This window comes from Natator depressus, chromosome 10 (assembly GCF_965152275.1).
Source record: "Natator depressus isolate rNatDep1 chromosome 10, rNatDep2.hap1, whole genome shotgun sequence".
Classification (NCBI taxonomy): Eukaryota; Metazoa; Chordata; order Testudines; family Cheloniidae; genus Natator; species Natator depressus.
Window position 1 is genome coordinate 13,215,232 of NC_134243.1, and position 25,892 is coordinate 13,241,123.

The following is a 25,892-nucleotide window of genomic DNA, read 5'->3' on the forward strand; positions in this document are numbered from 1 at the left end:
ATGCTTAGGATGCTAGAGTGGGACTCAAGAGACCTGAGTTCAGTTCCCTTCTCCACCACAGCCTGCCTGTGTGACCTCAGGCATGTCATGTAGTCTCAGCTCCCCCTCTGCACAGTGCAGATAACGGCATTGCCCTACCTCACAGGGATGTTGTGAGGAGAAATATGCTTAAGGATTGTGAGGCACTCAGGTACTATGGTAACAGGAGCTCTATAACAGCCTTAGGCCTGGGCTACACTGTGGGGGGGGGAGGGGGTCGAACTAAGATACGCAACTTCAGCTACACTATTCGCGTAGCTGAAGTCGAAGTATCTTAGTTCGACTTACCTGGCCGTCCTCATGGTGGCGAGTCGACTGCGGCGGCTCCCTCGTCGACTTCGCTTACGCCTCCTGCCGAGGTGGAGTACAGGTGTCAGTTCGGGGATCGATTTATTGTGTCTAGACGAGACACGATAAATCGATCCCCGATAGATAGGGGCCTAAATAGGGATTTAGGAACCTCACTGCGGCACCAGAATTTGGAAATGTTGTCCTGCATTTACATGCCATTCGTTACTTTCTACGTTAGAGATAATATGGCCATTCCACCAGTGAGCAGTCCTGGAAACAACAATATGACGAGAGTGGAGGCCTGGGAAGATCCCAGATGCACCGTTTGATTGTTTATAGGAGACTCTTCTGAGTGGGTTACCAGACAGTGTCATCCTGAAGGCAACAATGTTGATAGTATCACAGAAAGGTGCATCAATGAAGCATGTGATAACTGTAACAGTAAGTTGTGTTACCAATGTTCCCTCTAATTTGTGACAGGCCGTGTGCGCAAAAAATTTCTTCTATGCAAATTGTGCTCCTGTGCAAATTTTTGTGTGCGCAGTGTTTTGCCGTGTGCTTAGAGGGAACAGTGGTTACCACCCACATCTACTTCCTGATTACACTGTTTGTTAAACATTAGGCTTTTGACATTGCAGGGTGAAGGAACTGCATTGGAGTAAGCCTGGCCGTGATGGAGCTCTTTCTGTTCTTTGCAGACTTGCTCCGGAAGTTTACATTTCAGCCCCTGCCTGAGGTCACAGAATCTGGGTTGGACTTCGCTGCTGAGGTTGGATTCACTGTGAGACCACGACCTCAATCAGCCTGTGCTAGTCTAAGTGAGTAAACTGGAGACATTGCTAAAAAAATCTGTTATTGTTTTATCTTAGATTGCATAGAATGTTCCCACTAGCTCCGCTTAAGAGAAACCAGATCCTCCGACAAATGATAATATACATGGAAGTCTCAGTGTATGTCTTGCAAATAGTGGATATGTATAAAATATATTTGACCACACAGAGTAGGATTTTCAAAGGAACTGCCCAGTTCCCATAGAAAATCCCAGCCAGATAATTACTGAAAATATCAGGGCATAGGCTAATTTTCTTTATATTTCAAATATATGGCTTAACACAAAATGTTGTCCTGATTTCTAAGTGATTGGAAAAGAATGGAACCCCAGCTGTGGGTTATTCCTTTATTTGGAGTAAGGAGTGACACAGACACAAATATTGTGTTATTCTCAAATATTTGCTATTTCCCACTGCTATTAAAATATTATAATGTACATTATTCCTAAATATCCATTATATCCATTATTGCAGAGCCAGGAAAGAATTTTCTGTAGTATCTGGCTGGTGAATCTTGCCCACATGCTCAGGGTTTAGCTGATCGCCATATTTGGGGTCGGGAAGGAATTTTCCTCCAGGGCAGATTGGAAGAGGCCCTAGGTTTTTCGCCTTCCTCTGTAGCATGGGGCACAGGTCACTTGCTGGAGGATTCTCTGCTCCTTGAAGTCTTTAAACCACGATTTGAGGACTTCAATAGCTCAGACATAGGTGAGGTTTTTCAGGAGTGGGTGGGTGAGATTCTGTGGCCTGCGTTGTGCAGGAGGTCAGACTAGATGTTCATAATGGTCGCTTCTGACCTTAGTATCTATGAATCTATGAATCTAGCCCTGGGAGCCCAGCCCAAGCTGGTGTTGTCAGGGCTTCAAGGCTCCTGGCTTCTCGGTAGTCTGCTGTCAGGTGGCAGTGGGAGATCCAGGCTGCTAAGGGAGCCTCGTCAATTTCCTTTTGAAAAATGTCATTTTCAGTTTTGCTAAATGAAAATGTCAGAAATTTTAAAATTGTGACTGTTCATTTCAATGCTTCACCACACGTTTGTTTTTTTAAAAATTTGGGATTTCGCTGGAACTGGCATTCCGGGTTCCAACCATCCCTGCTAATGGGACCCACAGAATTTTTTTCAGTTGGGGAAGGGTGACTACACAGAGGGAGGCGCACCCTGTGTATCCACTTTTCTCCTGCTACAGCTTCCTCCCTGGTTTTGATCCCTAATGCCTTACCTTGCTGTGGGCACTGCACAGATGCCAATGTCCATTTCTCTATTCATACACACGACTCTCATGTACAGTATGGGATGTTTTAATCTGTTTTAAATGCTGGGTGTAAGGCCAGCACAGGGAGCAGATAGGGTTTTATAATGGGGATGAGGTTGAGAGACTGCCACTCAAAGTCTTCAAGCAGATAAACATATGGGAGGGAATCACATAGCGGAAAATTCCGTTTCATGCAAGGGTTGAGGGGAGATTGACCTCGCAGCTCTTTTTCATCCCTTGGTCCACATCATCCTCTGTTGCTCTCTTCTCATTCAGTGTTAGGTTGTGCAAGCCACAGAGGAGCCAATGGGTCTACTCATGCAAATAAATGTTCACCAGGGTGGGTAAAGGCTCCACAGTCTAGCCCATGGATTGCAAATTCTTTGGGACAGGAGTTCCTCTGTTGGTGGTCAGTCTTGTAAGAGAAGGAAGTAAAGGAACCTACCCACTGAGTAATGTCTGAATTTTTCTTGGTTAATGATAAAATGGGACATATGACTTTATGTTCTTAGCCTTCCTCTCATGTAAGCTAATTTGTATATGCTTTGTTCCAATGGATGGCTAAAACCCTGTGGGCTTAGTCCTTCTGTCCTCAGTCAAACCTTATTTGCAAAGCTCAATGGGAGTTTTTCCTGAGTAAGGACTGCAAGACTGGGCTGTCAGTCAATGCCATTGTAGGATATTGGTGCCATCTTGTGGCCAAAAGGGGAGCAATAGATAAACCAGATTCCTTAGAAATGTTATATTGCAATGCAGGGCACAAGCACTTGACCAACAAACTTTGCAGGTAGAGGAGGTGAAAAGTTGAAGTCCATTGAAGAATATGGAGATTGTATTTACACCCACTTCAGAGGCTCATGAGCAGGTGTTTTCTGTCAGATCTGTAGCTGAGTTATAGTCAATGTTTTTCCATAATTTGGGTGGACAGATGCACAGGAGGAGTCTTTCGTGCAGAGATGTACCCCACTCTCTGATTTCCTGAGGGCTGTAGAGTGATGCATTCTACCCATATGCTGATGATACAGGGATGAGCATAAGAAGTGTGATACATTTTTTAAAAAATTGTAAATCAGAGCCTGTTCTCTGCCCCTATTACCAGCTGATCAGTTGGCTCTGATTAATAGTCCATCTCAGTCATTTCTGATGTATTTGCACCACATAATCTGCAAATTTTCTATAAACAGCTGATCTCACTAGGCTCCTCTCACTTCATCAGAAGATTCAAGTGTGGGAGGTGTTGCCTGGGCTTCAGCAGAGTCTGAAAGCTGTTGCTCAGGAGAGGAGAGAGACATAATCATTTCACTTTCCAACCCCAGGCTCTCAAAGCGCTTTACAAACACCAATGAATAAACCCGCATAACACCCTGGGAAGGTAAGTATTTTACAGGTGTGGAGAATGAGTCACAGAGCCTTTCAGTGACCAGTCTCATACAATGAGTTGACTGGGAATAAAACGCAGGTCTCTTGAATCCCCATCTCTTGCTCTAATCACTAGACTGTGTTGTCTCTTAATTGTTTGGAAACCAGTGCATCCCTAGATGGATATCACTTGGAAACTGACTACATCCCAGGGATGAAATCTAGACCCACTGAAGTTGATGACAAAACTCCCATTGACTTCAATGGGGCAAGGATTTCAGTCCGGGTTTTGGGGGGTGTCACTAAAGAGCGCTGTGGCAGGGAGGGAGGGAACCGTTGTGGAAGCTGAGGGGACAGACCTTGAGTGATTCCAGACCTGATTTGCCTACCTTCTTTCGAGAACACCCAGCCTCCCTCCCTCGGCCTGGTGTCCACCATGGACCATCTCCTTCTGACGCCTCCCTCAGGACTGGGATCCCCAGCCCAGGAGAAGTAGTGCAGGCCAGCAGCAGCTGCCAACAGCTGAGAGCGACAAACCCAGAGCCCACAGCAGCTCCAAGTAGGGAAGCTGCATGAGTAGCAACAAAAGTTTGATGGGAAGCAGGAGGCTTTTTGTCTCCTTGGGAAGAAAGGTTCTTTCTTTCACAGCCTGCAGGCAGGCTTTGGGGGGGTGAGGGTTAGGCAGGCCTGGCACAAGGAGCCTGTATCTATCAGTGGAAGGAAAGTCTCTCATCAGAGGTGGGAGGGAGAACTTATCCTGGGGTAGGTGAAAGGGAAAGTGATTCAGTCCTAGCATGCTCACCCTTGGTGCAGAATGCTGAGGCCCTCCTACTGAACGCTTGCCATCAATGGATGCCTCTCCCACAGACATACTTTACTTCACCCGAAGAATGGCCTTTGCGTAGGGACACTGGCTGAAATTCTCTGGCCTGTGTTATCCAGGTCAAACTAGATGATCATAACGGTCACACCTGTGAATCTGAAGATATGCGTGCACTGCAATCACAGGGTATGGTTGTAGATTGTATAGACACAACTGCAGCTAGCTTTAAAGCTTGGATACTGGTAGAAAAGAAGCCAGGGCAGCGTGGGCTGTACAAGCTTGCCCAGGACCTGGGGTAATTTCTTGGGCTGTTAGTCTGCCTCAATTTAGTAGGACAAATCTCTTTCTCTGAGGTCTGAGGTTTGTCTCCAAGCAACTTTCGGTGTCCTGTTTAAATGACTTCAGTTCTGTAGATTATACGCAATAAATACATTTTGGGGTTAAAACTTTATTGGATGGCCAAATAAAAAGGAACGTATGCATTGAGAGCTGATATTATGATGGATATGCAGAGAGAGGAGTTAGCAGGCAAATACAAACACAGAACGATGCCTGAGCTAGACATGAATTAGAGCATGATTCATTACTACGATGGCAGATAAAAAGAGTACTTTCTGGCAGAGGTGACAGCCATAGCCAAGAGTACAGAACAGAACAAACCTCAAAGCCCACCCCCTCCTTCTGCTGGTTTCCTGATCCCAGTTGTCCAGCTGACACAGGAACAATCTGTCAGACCTCACTCAAAACCGATTGCAAGGATGGGTTCCAAAAGTCAGACTAGTTATCTATTGTGTGGAGAACAAGAAGAACGTTTTCTCTCATTTAGCCAGCCCAAGGAGGGCAGAAATCCATAAATGTGTGCATGGCATTGGATTACTTTTCCATGTCATCAGCTCTTTATAGTCAGCTGCCAGTGCGGGTCTCAAGAGGCATCTCTTCTCTCTTTCATTTAGACGATGAAGCAGACTTGTATTGTCAGAGACAGAACTACCTATGTCGGTTTCCAGTGTTTGCTCACTCCCTCTAAGGCCATTCTCAAATCGCGCGAACAAGTCAAGTTTTCTCAGTTCTATAGCCTCCGCCGTTGACATCTGGAGCATCTCTGGGAGGGTAGCCTAGTAGAATTTTGGTAGAAGATACGAATGGCTACAGAAACCTTGAAGACATTCACTAGATCAGCAATTCTCAAACTGTGAGTTGGGACCCCAAGGTGAGTCGCGCAACCCTATTTTAATGGGGTCGCAAGGTGTGGCTTAGACTTTCCAGGGCTGAAGCCAAAGCTCGAGCCCCACTGCCAGAGCTGAAGCCTGAGGACTTCAGCCCTGGGTGACAGGGCTCAGGTTACAGGTCCCCTGGCAGGGGCTGAAGCCCTTGGGCTTCGGCTTTGTCCCCCGACCTGGGGTGGCAGGGCTCAGGCTTTGGCTTTGCCCCCACCCCCACCCGGGACAGCGGGGCTTGGGCAGGGTCATGCTTCATTACCCCTCCTGGGGTCAGGTAGTAATTTTTGTTGTCAGAAGGGGGTCACAGTGCAATGAAGTTTGAGAACCCCTGCACTTGATCCTATTGGATGGCTCTAGCATGGGGCCCCTATAGCATTTCTGCCCATTACAGATTAATGGTGCTCTAGTCTTCTTGAGAGAGGTAGCTTTTACAGTCAGATTCCCATAATATTCTTATTCAGAACACAGCTCATTCCACAGGTGCAGGAGCGTGTACATTATAGAAGTTAGGGGTCTATTACAGGAGTGGGTGGGTGAGGTTCTGTGGCCTGCAATGTGCAGAAGGTCCAACTATATGATCGCAATTGTCCTTTAAAGTCTATGAGAAGCAGAGAGTGAAACATATTAACCATTTCTCCAAGGCTCTGCCTTCTCTTTGCTGCGCTCAGCAGAAATGTCCTATGCACTCAAAGTCAATACAAAGGAATGATTCCCTAATACTGTCCTGCTTATTCACACAGAACAGCACAGGCTGACTGAGGCTGTGGTCTTAAAGTAAAAGTAGTCTGAGGAACCGCAAGGTCCAGCTCTGATTCCGTGACCCCTGGCGGGGGTTGGAAAGTAAACGTCCGCAGCAACCCTACAAAGAACAGAAACAGCTCCATCTTGGCCAGACTTTCTCCAATGCAATTCCGGCGCCCTGCAGTGTCAAAAATGGTTAGAGAAATAGTTACAGAGGTGATGTATGTTAATGTTATAGTCATCAGGTGATCTATTAGGAGCAGTAATGGGACTCCTCGTGTACCATTGTACCCAGCTGAACGGACATAGTTACAGCAAAATAGTCTGTTTTGTAGCCAGATGATTATGCCAGTAGCTCATGTTGCCATGGTATGCATGTTGATTCCTTTGTCAGACACGTTCATATAACAAGGAGGTGATAGCCACATGGTAAATTGCCAGGGTATGTAATACATGAAATTATTGTGCACCCTTTTCTGTGGCAGGCTGTGGTCTCTAGTGGATAGGACACAATTAGAGATCTGAATTCAGCCACTGAATTGTTGTGTGACCCTGCGGTATGTCACTTCCCCTCTCTGTGTGTTTGTTCCCCTCCCATGCTGTGTCTGTCTTGTCTGTTTAGATTGTGAGCTCTACAGGGCAGGGACTACCTCTCGCTGTGTATTTGTACAGCACCCAGCACAGTGGGGCTCTGTATCTAGGCTGAAATCTTGAGATGCAACCGTAGTCCACAGACACCATCCACAGACTTATCCTGACACCCCAGCCCCCTGAGCACTTTCAAACAACCCCTTTCTCTTAAAAATCAGCCTTCCCGAGAAATGTTCCCTTCCCCAAAGGTGGAATGGTTTGAAGACTTGTAGGTTATCACCCAGCCAGTCACACTTTGGTGACTGTCTTTTGTTCTTGGCTCCCATAAGACTGTTTCTTTTTTAGCAGGATCCCCTGCCCCAGAATGACAGTATCTGAGAGATGACATCATGAAGAAATCAGGGGAAAGCGAGAACGTGGCTTTTGACATCAAAAAATCACTGCTGATGATTTTTGCATCAAAAATGCAAATGCCTGGCTGATGCAGTGCTGTAGCAACAAACCCCATGCTGGAGAGCGGGGTCCAGAATCACAGCTGGATTCCTGATCTGGACTCCACAGCTGACATTTAACAGAGACAGCTGTAAAGTATCGGGTTGCAAGGCAGGATTTGAGAGATTCTGCAGGCAATCTTCCTCTACAGTACTTCAGGGTTCCTGCAGTGTAGGGATTTGTAAACCTCATAGTAAGGCTACTCTTTCCAGCTGTGGCCACTTGTAATGCGCTCTGCTGGATGGCAGCACGTGCAGGCCAGGAAGCAGGCAGCTTTGGAAATTAACAGCATTTGGAAACATTTATTGCTGGGCCACAGCAGAGAGGCTGGTTAGAGGACACCTCTCCACTAAAGAGGGATTCGGATGGAATTTCACAGGATACCTGATACCTTGCAATGTTCCTTGCCTGTCGGAACTTCATCTGAATACTTGGGATGGGCTGTTTGATTTATTCCACCTTGGCTGCATGTTTGCATGTGTGTGTGTATATGTGTGTGCGTGCGTGCGTGCATGCATACGCAAATACACATTTAGAGGGGTGGAGTAGGTCAGTATTTTACACATCTGTCTAGCACAGGGGTGGGCAAACTACGGCCCAGGGGCCGCATCCAGCCCTTCAGACGTTTGAATCTGGCCCTCGAGCTCCCGCCAGGGAGCAGGGTCTGGGGCCTGCCCTGCTCCATGCTGGGGAGCAGTGTTGAGGGCTTGCCCTGCTCCACGCGGCTCCTGGAAGCAGCAGCATGTTCCCCCTCTGGCTCCTACGCGTAGGGGCAGCCAAGGGACTCCACATGCTGTCCTTGCCCCAAGCGCCGCCCCAGCAGTTCCCATTGGCCAGGAGTGATGGCCAATGGGAGCTGCAGGGGCGGTGCCTGCGGATGGGGCAGCGCGCAGAGACGCCTGGCCGCGCTTCCATGTAGGAGCCAGAGAGGGGACATGCTGCTGCTTCCGGGAGCTGCTTGAGGTAAGCGCCGCCTGGAGCCTGCACCCCTGATCCCCCCCTACACCCCAACCCCCTGCCCCAGCCCTGATCCCCTTCCCACTCTCTGAACCCCTCGTCCCAGCCTGGATCACCCTCCTGCATCCCCAACCCCTCATGCCCGGCCCCACCCCAGAGCCCGCACCCCCAGCCGGAGCCCTCACCCACTCCCGCACCTCAACCCCCAATTTTGTGAGCATTCATGGCCCGCCATACAATATCCATACCCAGATGTGGCCCTCGGGCCAAAAAGTTTGCCCACCCCTGGTCTAGCATCTTTCAATTAAGCCCACTCCCTCCTTGTGACCGAGTATTATTGACTGTATTTTGCAGATGAAGAAATTAAAATCCAGAAAGGATTCAGTGATGTGTCAAGGCCACACAGTAAGTCAATGGTACAGCCTCCTGTCTCTGGTTTAGGGTATCATTCAAGTCCTGTTTATTTTGGCTGGCCTCTCCTTAGCACCTTTTGGGCTCCCTTCCTTATTCTTTTGGAGCCGACACCCTTCCTTCCCTTTGTCTACCTTTGTATCAGTTGAGAACTGATCCATTTTGTTAGAGGTAAGGCTTATGCTGAGATAAGTCAGGTCTGTTGAAGATTCATTGGCTTTGCTTGGCTGGGTATTAGGTTGGTTTGATCCTTTTTGAAATTCTGAAATAGATCTCTCCTGATCAATGCTCTGTTTCCTAGTACAAAGTTCCTGATCCTGCCAGAGTCTGAGAACCCTCTGCTCCGTTCAGGATAGGGCCCCTTAATTACCTGTGGAGAATGGCAGGAAAGCTTCTTTCTTTACAAACTTCCCACCAGCATCAAGAAAGTGGTTGGGGTTAAACTCATGTGGTGTCTCCCACTGTGTTTTATCCAGCAGCACCGAAGTGAGGGAAGGAATCACAGTTATTCCCTGGAATACAACATGAGGACAAACTAAAAGAGGTGTTTGGTTCTACAAACCTCTATACATCCAAAAGCAAAATGAAACCTCTGATTGAACTGACACTCCAATCCTGAGGAATTCTCTTAGAGATACATTGCTCATTGGTCTTTGGGGCAACGAGTATCCTTTTGTTCAGTGTTTGTACAGTGCCTAACACAACGGGGTCCTGGCCCTGGCTGGGGCTCCTCAGTGCTACCCCGTAGCAATTATAAATAACAACAACAACAACATTCAGAGTAGGACATGATGCTGCCAATGCCATACTCAGATGGGCAAGGACATTGTAGCTGTGTGAGTACTGGTGGCTGAGGCAAGGAAGGGCTGCAGGATTTGGTCTTAAAAGATTATTGAATTCCGCTGATCTACTCTGTCAGTCTCCACCCTGCTGTTAAAACTTTGCTTCTTCCTGTGACCCAAACCTCAGTCTGATGGAAGTAAATGTGAATCTTGCTACTGGCTTCACTGAAACCTGGAGTTTACCTGTTGGCTGTGCCAAATTCCAGCTTTAATTCTGGTTTCTACCAGGTGCACTTGCATAGATGATTTGAACCCGTTCATTCAGAGCACTGTACATGATACAGGCTGAGATTTTCAAGGCCGTGTAGGGTGTTTAGAAGATGGCTAAATCCCCAGCACTGCCTTGGAAACTACAAACATGGGGCCAGATCCTGCATGCCAGCCTTCCAGAGTACCTCACTCTGCAAATAGCCCCACTGAGTCAAACAGAGCTCCTCTTGGAGTGAGGAATTACTCACATGAGGCTGGCAGAATCTGGCCCTTAGCGTCTAAGTATCCATTCATAGAATCATAGAATATCAGGGTTGGAAGGGACCCCAGAAGGTCATCTAGTCCAACCCCCTGCTCGAAGCAGGACCAATTCCCAGTTAAATCATCCCAGCCAGGGCTTTGTCAAGCCTGACCTTAAAAACCTCTAAGGAAGGAGATTCTACCACCTCCCTAGGTAACGCATTCCAGTGTTTCACCACCCTCTTAGTGAAAAAGTTTTTCCTAATATCCAATCTAAACCTCCCCCATTGCAACTTGAGACCATTACTCCTCGTTCTGTCATCTGCTACCATTGAGAACAGTCTAGAGCCATCCTCTTTGGAACCCCCTTTCAGGTAGTTGAAAGCAGCTATCAAATCCCCCCTCATTCTTCTCTTCTGCAGACTAAACAATCCCAGCTCCCTCAGCCTCTCCTCATAAGTCATGTGCTCTAGACCCCTAATCATTTTTGTTGCCCTTCGCTGGACTCTCTCCAATTTATCCACATCCTTCTTGTAGTGTGGGGCCCAAAACTGGACACACTACTCCAGATGAGGCCTCACCAGTGTCGAATAGAGGGGAACGATCACGTCCCTCGATCTGCTCGCTATGCCCCTACTTATACATCCCAAAATGCCATTGGCCTTCTTGGCAACAAGGGCACACTGTTGACTCATATCCAGCTTCTCGTCCACTGTCACCCCTAGGTCCTTTTCCGCAGAACTGCTGCCTAGCCATTCGGTCCCTAGTCTGTAGCGGTGCATTGGATTCTTCCATCCTAAGTGCAGGACCCTGCACTTATCCTTATTGAACCTCATCAGATTTCTTTTGGCCCAATCCTCCAATTTGTCTAGGTCCTTCTGTATCCTATCCCTCCCCTCCAGCGTATCTACCACTCCTCCCAGTTTAGTATCATCTGCAAATTTGCTGAGAGTGCAATCCACACCATCCTCCAGATCATTTATGAAGATATTGAACAAAACCGGCCCCAGGACCGACCCCTGGGGCACTCCACTTGACACCGGCTGCCAACTAGACATGGAGCCATTTATCACTACCCGTTGAGCCCGACAATCTAGCCAGCTTTCTACCCACCTTATAGTGCATTCATCTAGCCCATACTTCCTTAACTTGCTGACAAGAATACTGTGGGAGACAGTGTCAAAAGCTTTGCTAAAGTCAAGAAACAATACATCCACTGCTTTCCCTTCATCCACAGAACCAGTAATCTCATCATAAAAGGCGATTAGATTAGTCAGGCATGACCTTCCCTTGGTGAATCCATGCTGACTGTTCCTGATCACTTTCCTCTCATGTAAGTGCTTCAGGATTGATTCTTTGAGGACCTGCTCCATGATTTTTCCAGGGACTGAGGTGAGGCAAAGGGCGGAACATAGTGGTTTCCATTTAAAAAATGCGATACATACCTTGGGGAGGAAGTAGCCTCTGAAATGTGTGTCAACAGATGTGCACCGTGGAACGTGTGGCAGCAGGGTGATGAATCTCTGCACTTCATGTATCACCGCGTTTGTAAATGGCATGTTTTTCCGGTCTTCATATGTGGCCTGATTTCCTGATTGGACAATGGTCCCAATCTCCTCTTGTACCTTTTCTAAAAGTAGAAGCAAACACAAATGTGTCCCATCGGAAGGCCTCTCTCCGCACTTTTGAATTTGCTTTGGCAAAAACAAACCACATTTTTCAAACCCTAAACCTGGCTTCCTCAGGCACCCCAAGTCTCTCTGGATTTCAGGCATGTGTGTTTTGTTTTGTTTTGTTTTGTTTTGTATGATTCCACCTACACAACTCTTCTCTACACTGCTCCCGCGAGGAAATAGAAAAATCCAGTTTTGGAAGACAGAAACCAGCCTTAATCAGCTTAGACTGCCAACTCTTTGGGACAAGGACAATCTTTTTGTTTGGTGTTCATACAGTGCCTAGCACATTGGGGTCCTGACCCATGATTGGGGCTCCCTCATGCTGCTGCAGTACAAATAATAACTAATAATAAAGAGAGGGGATGCAGCTTTTGGGGCGAAAGCAGCATTGGCATCTACACATCGGACACTTAACCTGACCTTCTTATTAAAACAAGGCACGGACAAAGAGTGAAACCAGAGAGCGGCTCACTTTGGATCTCTGGATATTTCATCATCAGTAGGATGGCCCATTGCAATGTTGTGGCAGTTGTCTCAGTTCCAGCCATGACCAGGTCGAGTACAGAGGCGATTATGTTTTCGTCATGAAACAGGCTGTCTTTCTTGTTTGTCTCCTTTAAACACACAAGTTTCAGTTAGTGTTGAAAGTGCTCTTGTTCACTCTGACTGAGGCAAAATTACCATTGAGTAAGCTTTGGGAAGCCCCACCTCGTCCATTGCATTTTCTGGCATTCTCCTCGGTTTGTGAGCCAAGGGGAAGCCAGCAAAGGATTTCAGAACCAAGGGCAGAGTTGGGTCTGAGCCACACAGTGCAGATTTGCATGGAGAGCTGAACTTCCCCAGAAGCTAGAGGTGTTTTGATGCAAGCGATTGGTTCAGGGTTCATCTCTAATCTGAAGCAGGGCTGCGCTGTGCTTAGGATGGTATTCACAAACTCACCACTGCAGTTCATTTTGCAGGGGTTGGAAATACCTATTCCCTTCTGTGTGCAGCTGGAGATTCGAGTTCAATCATTTCAAACCTCCAAGAGACACCTCCCACTCTACCTGCCCGGCTGGAATGTGTGCAAAGATTTTTTGTGAACATTCTCCCCTGCCAGACTGTTGGGGCATAGTGATCCTTGAATCCAGCTCAGTATGAGTGGCTAGGAGGTGCAGTGTGCATATCTGGCCCAGCTCTGTTTGAAAGAAGAAAAGCTTAGAGTCTCAATGTTTTTTGTTTTAATATTACACTGAGATCAATCTGTCTTAGAAATCATAGTGGCTGGATGCAAGGAATAAATTCAGGGCCAGGACATGTAGCTGTGATATAACAACTAACTTCCTTTGGGTGTATTATTCCTTTTAGAACAATTAGATTAATGATTGGTTTCTTTATTAACACAAAGGGTCAGATTCATCCTTCATGAAACCCTATTGATTTTCCTGTAGGAACAAACAGTTGATCATAGATTATAAAGTGGGGTGGTGTTTTCACATCCGATTTTGGTGAAACATTCACTAGATAAATTATGGCAAAAGTAAGGGAACAGAGTTTGATTTCAGTTACATCTGGATAACGGCATTGACTTCAGGAAGGTTAAGTTGATGTGGCTGAGATCAGGATCTAGTTAAGTGTTTTTGTTGAAAACAGAGTAAATTGTAAATGGAGCATCTTAGTCACATACCTCATGTTGCTTGAACACTAATGCATCAATGTAGCTCAGTGAGTTCTCGTTGACATCTTGTCTGCTGATCTGGATGTAATTCCTTAAAATGATGCGCACATCTTCTATTTTTTTAAGTAAAATCTTGTGGGTTTTGAGAAATAATCCAAGGAATGGGTAGAAATTAAAAAACTAGTAAGGAAAAAAAATAGACGCATTAAACTCAAAGTGCCAAGATACAGAAAGAGCCATGCAAAAGGGTTCTGGGACAGCCTGTCATTAGAGGTCCATAACATTGTCCAAAAGAGGTTTGTAATGATAACCAGCAATGCTGATATCACTGGGACTCTACCTGGGTGAAGCTAGCACATTTGAATGTAGGGCTGGGCCTTACACTTTCAGGCCCTGATTCAGCAAGGTTCTTAAGCACAGGCCTAACTATGTGGTCCCATTGGAGCAGATTTTCTACTGCATCTGGGCTCTGCTAAAATGCAGCGATGAGGCCACAAGGGAGCCAGTTATGTCTCCCTGATTCTGAGGTGCCAGGTCTCAGCACAAGGGCAAAGCTAAAAGGAAGCAGCTCTAACTTACATCACAGGTGCAGGGTCCCTTGGGAAGCTTATTCTACATACAAATTGAGTGCACTACTCCACCAAGCCCCTCCCGCCAAAATGTCCCTGACATGCTGACCCTGTAACCCCTATGTTTGGCTGGAGCGGGAGTTGGCTATGCCAGCTGAGAGTTCCCTTGCACAAAGGAAATTCTCCTCTGGCCACATTAAGTCCACTTTGTGCCACAAAATCTAGTCCTTTGATTTCAGTGCGGCTGGGTACATGATTAAGTACTTTGCTGACTCCTATGAAGCATGTTTAACACAGACATAGCCTCTGAACACGAACTATGATTAGAAAATACAAAGGAGGCAGGCAAAAGCTGCACTGTCATGCACAGTGAAATGACATATAAGAACAAATAGAATAAATTAAAAAGATAAAGTCTATGACAAAGTTCTTCCTCTGCCTTGGTGGGTTCTGCACTTTCTGACGGATTTGCTCGCCTCAGAGGTTTACAGCAGTCCTCAGTTTGGTTCCTTTTGTTAGTGGCACAAACCTGCCGTTTACTTGGCTAACCTCATCACTGGCCAGCATGGGGAAAAGGAGGAGAACAATCCCCACAGTCTCTGCTGGCCCACCTAATGAGTCGGAGGACAGGCCAGGGACCTTCCCCTCTGGTGGGACGCACATTCCAGATCGACTCCTCTTATATCAAATAGGGAGTTGGGGGGATGGGAGGAACCCAGGCCCACCCTCTACTCCAGGTTCCAGCCCAGGGCCCTGTGGATTGCAGCTGTCTATAGTGTCTCCTGTAACAGCTGCGTGACAGCTACAACTCCCTGGGCTACTTCCCCATGGCCTCCTCCCAACACCTTCTTTGTCCTCACCACCAGACCTTCCTCCTGATGTCTGATGATGCTTGTACTCCTCAGTCCTCCAGCAGTATGCCTTCTCACTCTCAGCTTCTTGCGCGCCTCTTGCTCCTAGCTCCTCGCATGCACCTCGCTAACTGAAGTGAGGTCCTTTTTAAAACCAGGTGCCCTGATTAGCCTGCCTGTCCTAACTGATTCTGGTAGCTTCTTAATTGGCTCCAGGTGTCCTAATTAGCCTGCCTTAATTGGTTCCACAGCTTCCTGATTGTTCTGGAACAGCCTATTATCTTACTCAGGGAAAAGGGATCTGCTTAATCTGGGGCTAATATAGCTACCTCCTATCCCATGGCAATGAGTTCCACAGTTTAACTTGCCATTGTGTGGAAAAAGGACTTCCCCTTGTTTGTATGAAACCTGATGCCTATAAAAACAAAAACAAAACACTCTCCTGTAGCAATCTGGCCTGACACTGTCACAAGTCTCAAATCTTGGGGGCAGAAACCAACATTCAGTACAGGGCTAAAATTCTTATAGCATAATTCTCATCTCAAATCCACACCAGACAGCAATTCTCAGTGGGACTATTTTATGTGTCATAGAGGCTATCAGCAGCCTGGCCACAAAGATGTTGCTCTTGTCTGTGCTGAAGAGAATAAAAACAAGAACTAGCAGGTTGTAACTCCAGGCACCAGTTGTTCATATTTCACTACCTTATACTAGCACGTTAGTAAACTGTTTCATGAGCACGATATCTTCCATTCAGCACTATTACCTATCACCTTAGCTGGTACAAAGAGATACTGTGATACCAGTTCATACTAAAACACAACTGTTACCTTAGTTTCCTAGTGTGATACATGCCATGAACTGGCTGGAATAAACCCTGCATGTGACCATCCTCACATGAACAATAGAGGGAACTGGCTGGTGAAATGTGATTTTTTTCCCCGCTGTTGAATTAACGATCCAAATGCAAATTACAACACTCAGGAACACTGTGGATTTGTGACACTGTCTAGGGACCTATAGACCAACCAGTGGATTTCATCCACCCAGACAAGTTTTTCTTGTTACAGATGCAATGTAGATAACCTTCGTATAGTAAGTATAATTCAGTACAGGTCACTAATAGATGTGGAAAATAGTCACGGCACAAAATGTTCTTGGAGTTTCAATCTTACGGGCATGTTACAAAATCCATGAATACAGCTGACACTATATCTCATGCACATTGGTAATCTCAGCCTTGAGGCCAAGAGGGTGCAGAGCCTGAATTCCAGTTTTGGGGGCTAGAAGGGTTTCCTCCCATGTCATGGTTGAAGCACATTGGCTGGAGAGTTGGGGAAGCTTGCAGTGCTGCTTCCTGTCCTTTCTCAGAGTGAATCTAACCCTGCATAACAGGGTTATTCCTAACTCACAGTCCCTTTGTTCAGTCTGTTAGACCAATGATTTGTAAATGGTGGTAGGCGGGTTGCAATTACATAATATACAGCTTGGTTTCAAATATGGTCTGAGGATCAGACTCCATTTTAATGACACTGATTATAATTATGAAAGGCAGCACCCCAAATACTATTGAGTTTTAGATGGGATGTGCTAGTTCTTACAGCCTGAGATCTTCTGCGCTGGATCATGGAGCCTGTATGACTCAAAATACACTGAAAGAGTTACTTACATGCAAGAATGGAGATCCAAGAAGAACCATAACTTCATCTATGAGTCTTAACAGAGTGACAAAGGTTGGGTCTTTGTAGTCAAACCGGTCCCCAAACAGCATAAGAAAGGTGATGTTGGTTGGAGCAGCATTAAATGACTTGAGGCTAAATGGTTCACCTATAATAAGAACAAACAAAAGCATAAACATAACTCTCATGCCGCAGCCTCACCGCTGACCTGTGTTTACAATGGTGTTTGAAAAGTCTGCGCAATGCGATATTTAACCTTAATATTCCCCAGCTCACCTTGGAAAGATTTGATCATCTCAATAAGCAAATGAAGCTCTTCAAGAATTCTTTCCTCTATCAGCTTTTTCCCCATTCCAAGGTTGCGCATGCTTGACACAGTGAATCTTCGCATCGTTCTCCACAGTTCTCCATTAGAAAAGAACACACCTGAGGTATAGGTGAGGTATATGTGATTGCTGAGAATGTAGAATTCAAGGGGATCCTACTCTACTTAAAAGAATATGAGACTATCTCCACCATTTCTCTCCCTCCATTTCTCCTTGCTGTCCCATTATCCCATTTGACATTCATTTCTATGTCCTCCTCCTAGCTCCGTCCACCAATCCTAGCCATCTTTTACTTCATGGAAATAGTTTTCCTCCCAGTTCAGTCTTTGCCATCACACTCATGTGGGAGGCAACCAGGCATTTAGAGCACTCTGTTTTTTAATACATTTTCTGTGTGACTTTAATGCTGATGTAATGGGCCAGATTAACAGCCCTGAAGACCTAAATCCTCTGTTGGTCCATTCAACAAGTGCTGCAAGGGTAGCAGAGGCAAAAGCTTCTGGCTGTGCCCCAGATCTGACATGACCTCTAGTGGTCAAGGGATAACAGAGTCTCCAAGCCCTTAGTCAATCCTTGGCATCTCTGCTGAAGCTACCAATAAGACTGTTATTTACTACTGGTGTTAGTGTTTGCTTGTGTGACGTGGACAGTATCCCACCAAACTCATTTCACCCAGATCACTAAAAGTCAGCCGCTCGTAATAGCTGCTGATCTAGATTAGAATTGACCTAGGAGCTAAATGTGAAAGCTTTTCTACTGCCCCCCATTATATCAGTGTTACAGATATACTGACTCTGACCAATTCTTTTCCTCCTTCCATTGATTTGTCAGTTTGTAGCACTGAGATCAGCTCTCAGAGTGTGACTGGGGGGCTCTATCACACATTGTACTCAAGGAGCTCTGTGTGATAGTTGATGCTGGAGCTCCTAGTTAAACTTTGAGCTAGAGAGTGGAAGAAATAAGAGGAGGATCCAGGTAAAATGTTTTCTAAGCCATTCATGGATATGGGAATGGAGGAACTGCCTTGGGGAAATGATGGAGCTGTTTGAGGGAAGGGATCACAGATTTGGCCCATAACCCTTATCTGAACCTGTGATATATTGTTCTACAAAGGGTGATTTTTGAAGGCAGGACTTTCTGGAATGAATACATCCCAAATGGCAGCACCGACTGGCAAGAGAGGCAAAATACCTGAGTGCCAAATCCAGTATGGTTCATCTCTCATGAACTGATACCTCAGGTAAAATGCATTCATGGAAGTGAGGCACCTAACTCACATTGGCTGCCTATGGGAATTAGTCACATAGTTGCCATTGTGCCTTTAAAATTCTGCCCTCGTCTTTTAAAATTCAGGATGTTAACTGGTTACAAAGTTGTTTGCCAAAGTAATTGCCACTAATGACAACAGCTGCAAACCATTCTAAATAAACTGGAAAAGCAGAATTTTGGGGTCAGTTTGGCTAAAATACAGACTTGGGGCAGGACTTCCAAAAGTGCTCAGGCAATGGTGGCAGTAGGAGAAGAGTTAGGCCAAGGCTGAGCCCTTTTGAAACTCTCACATCTCCAATGGCTAGTACCATTTCCATGCTGGATTTGTTCAAATATTGGGATGGGTGGTCGGTCTACAAATTCATCCGTGAAGTTCACGAGCGCCTCCTTCACGGCTTCATATCCAGTCAGTACCACAGCTTTCTGGGACCCAAAGTGGAGGGTGAACACCGGCCCATATTTTTCTGCTAGCTGAAAGAGAGGAAGAGGATTTTAGTGTCATCAGTGGAGAGAGCGCATTCAGAAACCCCTCATTTCCTCTTAATACCCAAGGCGTATGCAGGTGTATTTGTTTATAGCACTAATCTGACTAGCATATGCATGAAACCCGTTGGTCTAGTAGGAGCCCAGTCCTGTTCTGTGTGGGGAAAACCACACACACTCCAATCTCTAACTCTGTGGCATTCAGACCAGGAAATCTGGCCCCATGTATTTTAAACAAACTCATACTTTTACATACACTTGAATGTTAAAAATGAGATATTCATAAATCCCCAGTGTTTACGCACTTTGTTTACTCTTTGCATTTCTCTTAATTTAGTCAGTGAAAATCTAGGAAGTCATTGAAGTCTCTTCTTGATTCAGAATCAGTGTTGGGTAGTTAGAAAGGGGAAAAAGGTTCCATGACTGGTAGCTGAAGTATAGTCATTAAAAGGATAGTCTGGTATAGACTGGTATAATCTATAGAGTATAGACTGGTATAGACTATTAGTGGGGTGTTTGAGCTCAGTGCCACAAGAGAATATTCTGATGTCTACAGGAAGCTAATAGTCTGGTTTTGTTCTGAAGAAGAAGGAGAATAAAGAACAAACAGACCCCTATAGAATGGGGATCAGTTAATAAACAAAATGGCGGAATAGGAGAAAGACAGATACAAACAGACCTGTTGTTACAAAATGTATAACAATTCTTACAGCAATTGTGACTCACTTAAAGGTGTCTTGCTAGAGCTGTGAAAAGAATAGAAATTCCATTTCATGCAGGATTTCAAGTTTTTTAAATTTCTTTTTGTTCTGATTTGGAATGAAAACTGAAAATTGCAAAATTCTCCATGAAAGAAAATATTTAAAAAAAAATGTTTTGGCTCCATCAAAATGTTTCATTTTGATTTTTTGACTTTATATTCTACTATATTGTATTCTATTCTATTGTAGGTTATAAAATTTAAGAAAATTCATACTGAAAGTTGTTTTGAAAGGAAACATCTAAATGTTTTGTTCCAAAAATGTCGACATTTTGACACGTCTGAACTTTTTTTTTTTTTTTTTTTTGCGAACTACTCTAAACTATCTGCTCAATCTTGTTTTTAGCTGTGACACTCTTGCTACTTTTCCCGGACCTGAAGAAGAGCACTTGTAGCTCCAAAGCTTGTGTCTGTCACCACGATAAGGTGGTTCAACAGAAGATACTACCTCACCTCCACCTTGTCGTATGTCTGCAGAGCTGGCTGTGCTGGGGGGCGGATTCCTGTTCATGTTTGGTAAAGAATCATGTTTGCTAATGACTCCCATAGGCATTCTGCATGTAGCATAACACCCTGGGGAGAGAATCCGAGTTTCATGGGGGTGGCATGTGTGCACATGCTGCTAGCCGCTATGTATCTTGCATTTTTAGGGGAGCAGAATGGGATCCCTGCAAAGAAACTTCATTTTTCAAGCGTTGCAAAGTTTCACGCCATTCCATATGTTAAGGGATAAAGTAGGGTCTAAGCACATGGGGTGAATTCTGACTCCCACCCCCAATGATACAATGGTGGAAGGCTTTTAACACACCATAGTTTGCACATAAAGTCACTGTGCCAGTGCTTCAAGCCAGCACAGAGAGGGGTTGGAGACACAGAGATGTGTGGCCACTGCACAAATTCAATGCCTTGTAACCTAAACATAGATGGCAGAGGGCAGCCTCATCCACAGCCCGTTCGTTGCATTTGGGCCCTGGGAGGAGAACTTCTGACCCTGCAAATCCCCCTGCGTGAGGTCAATGCGCTAAGGATATAGCCCATGTTAGTAACCAATAGGTACTATGCACTGGATGGAACCCTGCAATGATAGCTGTTTTACTATTTGTATCACCCTAGTGTCGAAGAGTCCTAGTCATGCACCAGGACCCCAAATATTTGTTGCACTGTTTATTAAACCCTGGCAGAAACAGATCCAAGGCAGAGCTGGATGGGCAGGAAGGAAACATGCTCAGACAGCCAGGGAGAAGTTTTGCAAAACTTTTCTCTTGGGGTAAGGAAAAGCAAAGCTCCTGGATTGACCCTAGCCTGACAGGCTCCTTTTCAGCATCCTCTTACAGATAAGAACTCATTATCTGCTTAGACAATGATAAGTGGTTTTAATTACAAGTTAACAGAAGAATTCACAGGATATTTATTCCAGCTACTTGACAAAATTAATCCATCCTGTTGTTCTGCCACTCCCTCGATTTCATTGGGAATTTGCCTTCTTAGGAATGGAGTAACAACTGCATAAGAATATCTGGATTTGACCCTTCCTTATGTGGCTGTTGGACTCTTTATAGTGAAATCCTCTTACTTCTTCCTGGGGATTTTCTTTTTCATGTTAGTTATTTGCTAATAGTCTAAAAGCCCTTTGGGTATGAGAGTTGTCAAGTTCATATTTAAAGTCCCACATGCACTGTATACTTCATGTACCTTATCAAGTTTACATGAAAAAATCCACATTACCCCCAGGGGCCCTTCTTTGGTGGTTGATCAGAAATGAGATTGCCACCACATAGATAGGAGCTAGAAGAAGCTTGAGACAACATTACCGTGCAATTTTTACAGCTCTGAAATTTAATTCAGATTAATAAACAACAACAAAGTCTTCTCACTGGTTTAGCTGAGGCAGACTTAAAATGCATGAGGCGTTTTTTTTCCCCCCTACCTTCAATAGTGATTTATCTTGTCTTCTAATATCCAGCAAATGCAGGTTGCCAATGATCGGAAGAGGAGGTGGACCAGGAGGCAGTTTAAAAGGTGAGTTTTTAGAGCCAGTTGAAAAATAAAATGCACCTAATAAAAGCAGTGCACCTAGCAGACAGATTAATGCAGGATCAGAAATAAATGGCATTAAAAAAGCCATTGTTTTCTCGCTGTAATCTGGTTTTTGGGCTAGAAGCAATAACAAAGAAATGCGGTGGCGCTGTTCAGAGTGTAGCCGCAGGTTTTATGTTTGTTCTTTGCGATTGCCACATGTGTTCTGCTCTTATTAGGGTTTGCAAAACACCTAAATACATACGGTAAACTCCACCCTCCTTAAACACCTTGGAGAATGTGGTCTAAGCAGTTTGCAATGTCTGTCCAGCAATAAACAGGGTTTCGGGTTACAAGCCTGTGCATATTTGTGCAGGAGTATGTGTGTCTGATGATAGAGCTTTGCGATTCCTGTCGCGCCTTCACCTGAGGATCTCAAAGCACTTTATGAGCAGTGACATGAGTACCATTATGCCTGTTGTGCAGATGGAGAAATAGAAGCACGGGACAGTGAAGTAACTTGCCCAAGATCACACAGTAAGTCAATTGCAGAGATAGGAATAGAACCCCGGGGGTCTGTCTACCCTAGGGCAATGACCTGTTGAATTGTCAGCAGTGGGTCATCCTCCTCTGGCTTGAGAATGGTGTAGCTTCTAGTGAAGGTGGGATCAAAAGGCCCTAGTGTAGACAGACCATTTTCGATGCCTGTTGAAAGGGGGAAACATAAGGATTTGTCATTGACAAGTACTGTCAGCAACAGCCTGTTTTCCTCGTGTGGAGTCGAACCCTAGCACTTCTGATGCCCAGATCTGTGCCATAACCACGAGACTCTTCAAGAAGTAGTCATAGGAGCTGAGAGTCACAGTGGTTGATTATGGCCTTTGGAATAGACAGTGGCTGGCACTTGGCTATAAGGCTTCAGGCCCAATGTGTGCAAACGGTTACCATGCCCACCTCAGTAAGGGTGTGTAGTGGTGGGTGCATCTCCTCCTGTTTGTTCTATCTTAGGTAGAAACTGTGGGCCCAATTCTGCTCTGTCTTGCACATTCTACAGTCATTTTAGCCTGTACAAAGTGAGCGTAAAACATTACAAGGCCTGAACAGCTGGACCAGGGAATATGCTAAAATCTGGCATCTTACCAATACTTATTCTGCTGATTTTAATGAAATATGGAGAACTATGATATTATTGGTCAAATTTTCTAATGGACCTTCATCAGTGTTGCACTTGAACCTGACTGAGCCTGCAAAACTCATCTTTGTGCATGTAGAAGAGAAATTTCAGGAATAATTGTGCAACTGTGTGGACAAAGCAGGTAGTTGTGCACCCAACTTCCTGCTTTGCATGCACAAATACTTGTTTGCACACACAAATTCACAAGTTTGAGTACAAATGGATGTACCAGCACATTTTGCAAGTGTATTAGTGCATGGTAGTTGAAAATTTGGTTGTAAATCAATAGCCTTAATTACAATGAAATCTTACCCTTCAGCAGTTGTGTTCATGCCACATCCCAGAATAATTGCTGTCAGTGTGGAGCTTAACAAGGAGCCAGTAAAGAGTGGAAGTGACATGCAGAAGGGCTGTGTGAAAATAGTAAACTAAAAGCAGCAGTCTTTAACTGAGATCTTCCCAAGAATGACAGCAAGATGAGGCACAGAATAGTTAATCCTTGACATTACTGAAGTAATTGCTTCATTAGTCTGGCATAATTTGCCCTACGTGAAAATGCTTTCCATATGCACCAGCATTCTAAAATGATGGCCAAAAATACAACAATTCTACATGAATCTCCAACATCTGAATTGAGTTTATTGATACACCACATTCCTAGTGGGGTTGGAAGAGGAACTCTGATTACCAGCCAAACCAACTTCGGACCTGGCAATCATGCGTGAACATGTCTGGGGCTTTTTACATTCATTTCCAAGAAGTGCCCTGCAGCTTCCCCTACATTCATGTTACACAAGTGCTCTACAGATGTACATACGGAAATAGTTAGAGACAGTACTGGTAGATGGGGGCTCAAAAATATGTAGCATTGTTCCTGGGTGTTGTAGGACCAGTGAAATTCATTGCGCTTTTTAGCCCTTCCAAAAATGCTCAATTTTTGGTTACATGATACATGGAGGTCTGGAAACAATTTTTATAAAACGGCCTGCAGTAGTCATTTGCTCATGGAAAGCCTTGGTTCCAAAAATGTGTTACAAGACTAACTCCTGCTTCTGCAGGCATGTAAAGAGGTGCAAAAACCTTTGTTGTCATAATGCACATGATGCAGACATCCTGATGGCACCCTGATGTGGGATACAGTGGACCTGCCAAATTTGCTGTTGTCGCTTTGGAGTATATTTCCATGACCATGAGGGACATGTTTAGAGAGGAAGGGGTGCAGTGTGAGAGAGAAGGCTTGTATGCTATTCAACAGCTGCATACACTGCCATCCACAGCAACCACCAAGCAAGCATGTTGTTCCCTTCAGAAAGGAACAGTCAATATACCCCCAACACATCAAGCCACTATGACCTGTGCTGTCTTGCAGGATTTTTTGGCTTGCCATACCCCCAGCCTATGGAGCTATGTGCTGCTACCTACCACCTTGGCATTTTGCGCTAATTTTGTTAAATGTTTAAATAATAAAAAGGGATTTTTCAGAAATAGTTTTAAATGGCTGTAGAAAAGACCTTTTGGAAACAGGCCCTTGGGTGTGATGCTTTGATATGACAAGGTTACATGGGGTTTTTGTGATGACAAGAGATTCCTGTCTAGATAATGCATCTACTACGTGTTTCCCTGACATGCCACTTGCTACGTGCTCCCCTGCTTGAGCACACACAGAGATCAACCCTTGAAAAGCAAACGCTCTAGCCTCCTAGTTGAAATCTAAATTTCCAGATCTTGCTGCACCCACTGCCCCAGTCCAGATTCCGAAACTATTTGGCAGCCGTTGCATGACTCCAAATTCCCAAGCAGCATGACACCCACTGTACAACTCCAGGTACCAGACAACATGACTGCTGTGCATATCCAGGTCCCCAGATTAACCCCACAGCCACTGTTCCAGCCCAACTTCCCCAAAAGCAACTTTCCAAACCTGTGCACGTGGTGGATTGGGCTAGTTCTGGGTATGGCAGGTTTCAGTGTCCATCTGACTTCAGACCATTGTCCAGTTCTGTTGTCTGTGATATCACACGACACAAATTTTTCAAAGGAAATATTTTAGAGGCTCAGTGGACCATCTGCTAACACGATAACTGCCTGGGGTAGCTAGTGTCTCCTTTGTGCAAGAGCGCCCAGTGATCATTTGCATTCTCCGCTGGGTACTCAACATACAGATACCATTTATATTTCTTAAGGCCTTTGAGCCTGGTTCTCCTCTTTCTTACACTGGCAGTAAAGGCAAATCAGACCGGTTGATATGTGCACATCAGGAGCATGCCTCTTCACCATCCATATTTGGGAGGGACAGTCTTAAGAACTGTGTCAAACCAAAGGTCCATCTAACCCAGTGTCCTGTCTTCTGACAGTGGCCAGTGCCAGGTGCCCCAGAGGGAATGAACAGAACAGGTAATCATCAAGTGATCCATTCCCTGTCGCTCATTCCCAGCTTCTGGCAAACAGAGGCTAGGGACACCATTCCTGCCCATCCTGGCTAATATCCATTGATGGACCTATCCTCCATGAATTTATCTAGTTCTTTTTTTGAACCCTGTTATGGTCTTGGCCTTCACAACATCCTCTGACCAGGAGTTCCACAGGTTGACTGTGCGTTGTGTGAAGAAACACTTCCTTTTATTTGTTTTAAACCTGCTGCCTATTAATTTCATTTGGTGACCCCTAGTTCTTGTGTTATGAGAAGTAGTAAACAACACTTCCTTATCTACTTTCTCTACACCAGTCATGATTTTATAGACCTGTTTATAGGCATGTTTTTATTAACCAAATATAAACCATTTTCCATTCTGTACCTGAAATAAACTCTCCTAGTCCAATGCATATGAAGGGGATTTAAAGGCGTGTCCCTATTTAGCTCCCTAGCCATTCCTATTTATATTGTGCAGATTGCAGCAGGTATGGCATAATGTGTGCACAAGCCTGAATCATTAAACAAAGATGTGTACATTGTAGATGGGCCTCAACATGTGTTTTTCAATCAGCGGTTAGGATATCAGCATTCTCCATACTGAGGGCCTCATTCTGCTCTCACTTACATCAGCGTAAATCAGGAATAGCTCCACTAATGTCACACTAAAGTAAAGCAAATGTGACGGAGAACAGAATCTGTAAAGTTTTTTGCCTTTCTCTGCAG

General features: G+C 45.1%; 1 protein-coding gene across 1 annotated transcript; it reads right to left on the reverse strand.

Moving 5' to 3' along the window:
• Positions 1–6,540: 6,540 nt before the first annotated feature.
• On the reverse strand, positions 6,541–21,691 carry CYP2W1 (cytochrome P450 family 2 subfamily W member 1). The gene is made up of 9 exons (XM_074965243.1): positions 21,494–21,691; positions 18,632–18,794; positions 17,005–17,154; positions 16,719–16,876; positions 13,639–13,809; positions 12,445–12,586; positions 11,742–11,926; positions 9,375–9,516; positions 6,541–6,731 (listed from the first exon to the last, which is right to left on the reverse strand). The coding sequence occupies exons 1-9, from the start codon at positions 21,689–21,691 to the stop codon at positions 6,541–6,543; spliced, it is 1,500 nt and encodes a 499-aa protein (XP_074821344.1).
• Positions 21,692–25,892: the final 4,201 nt, after the last annotated feature.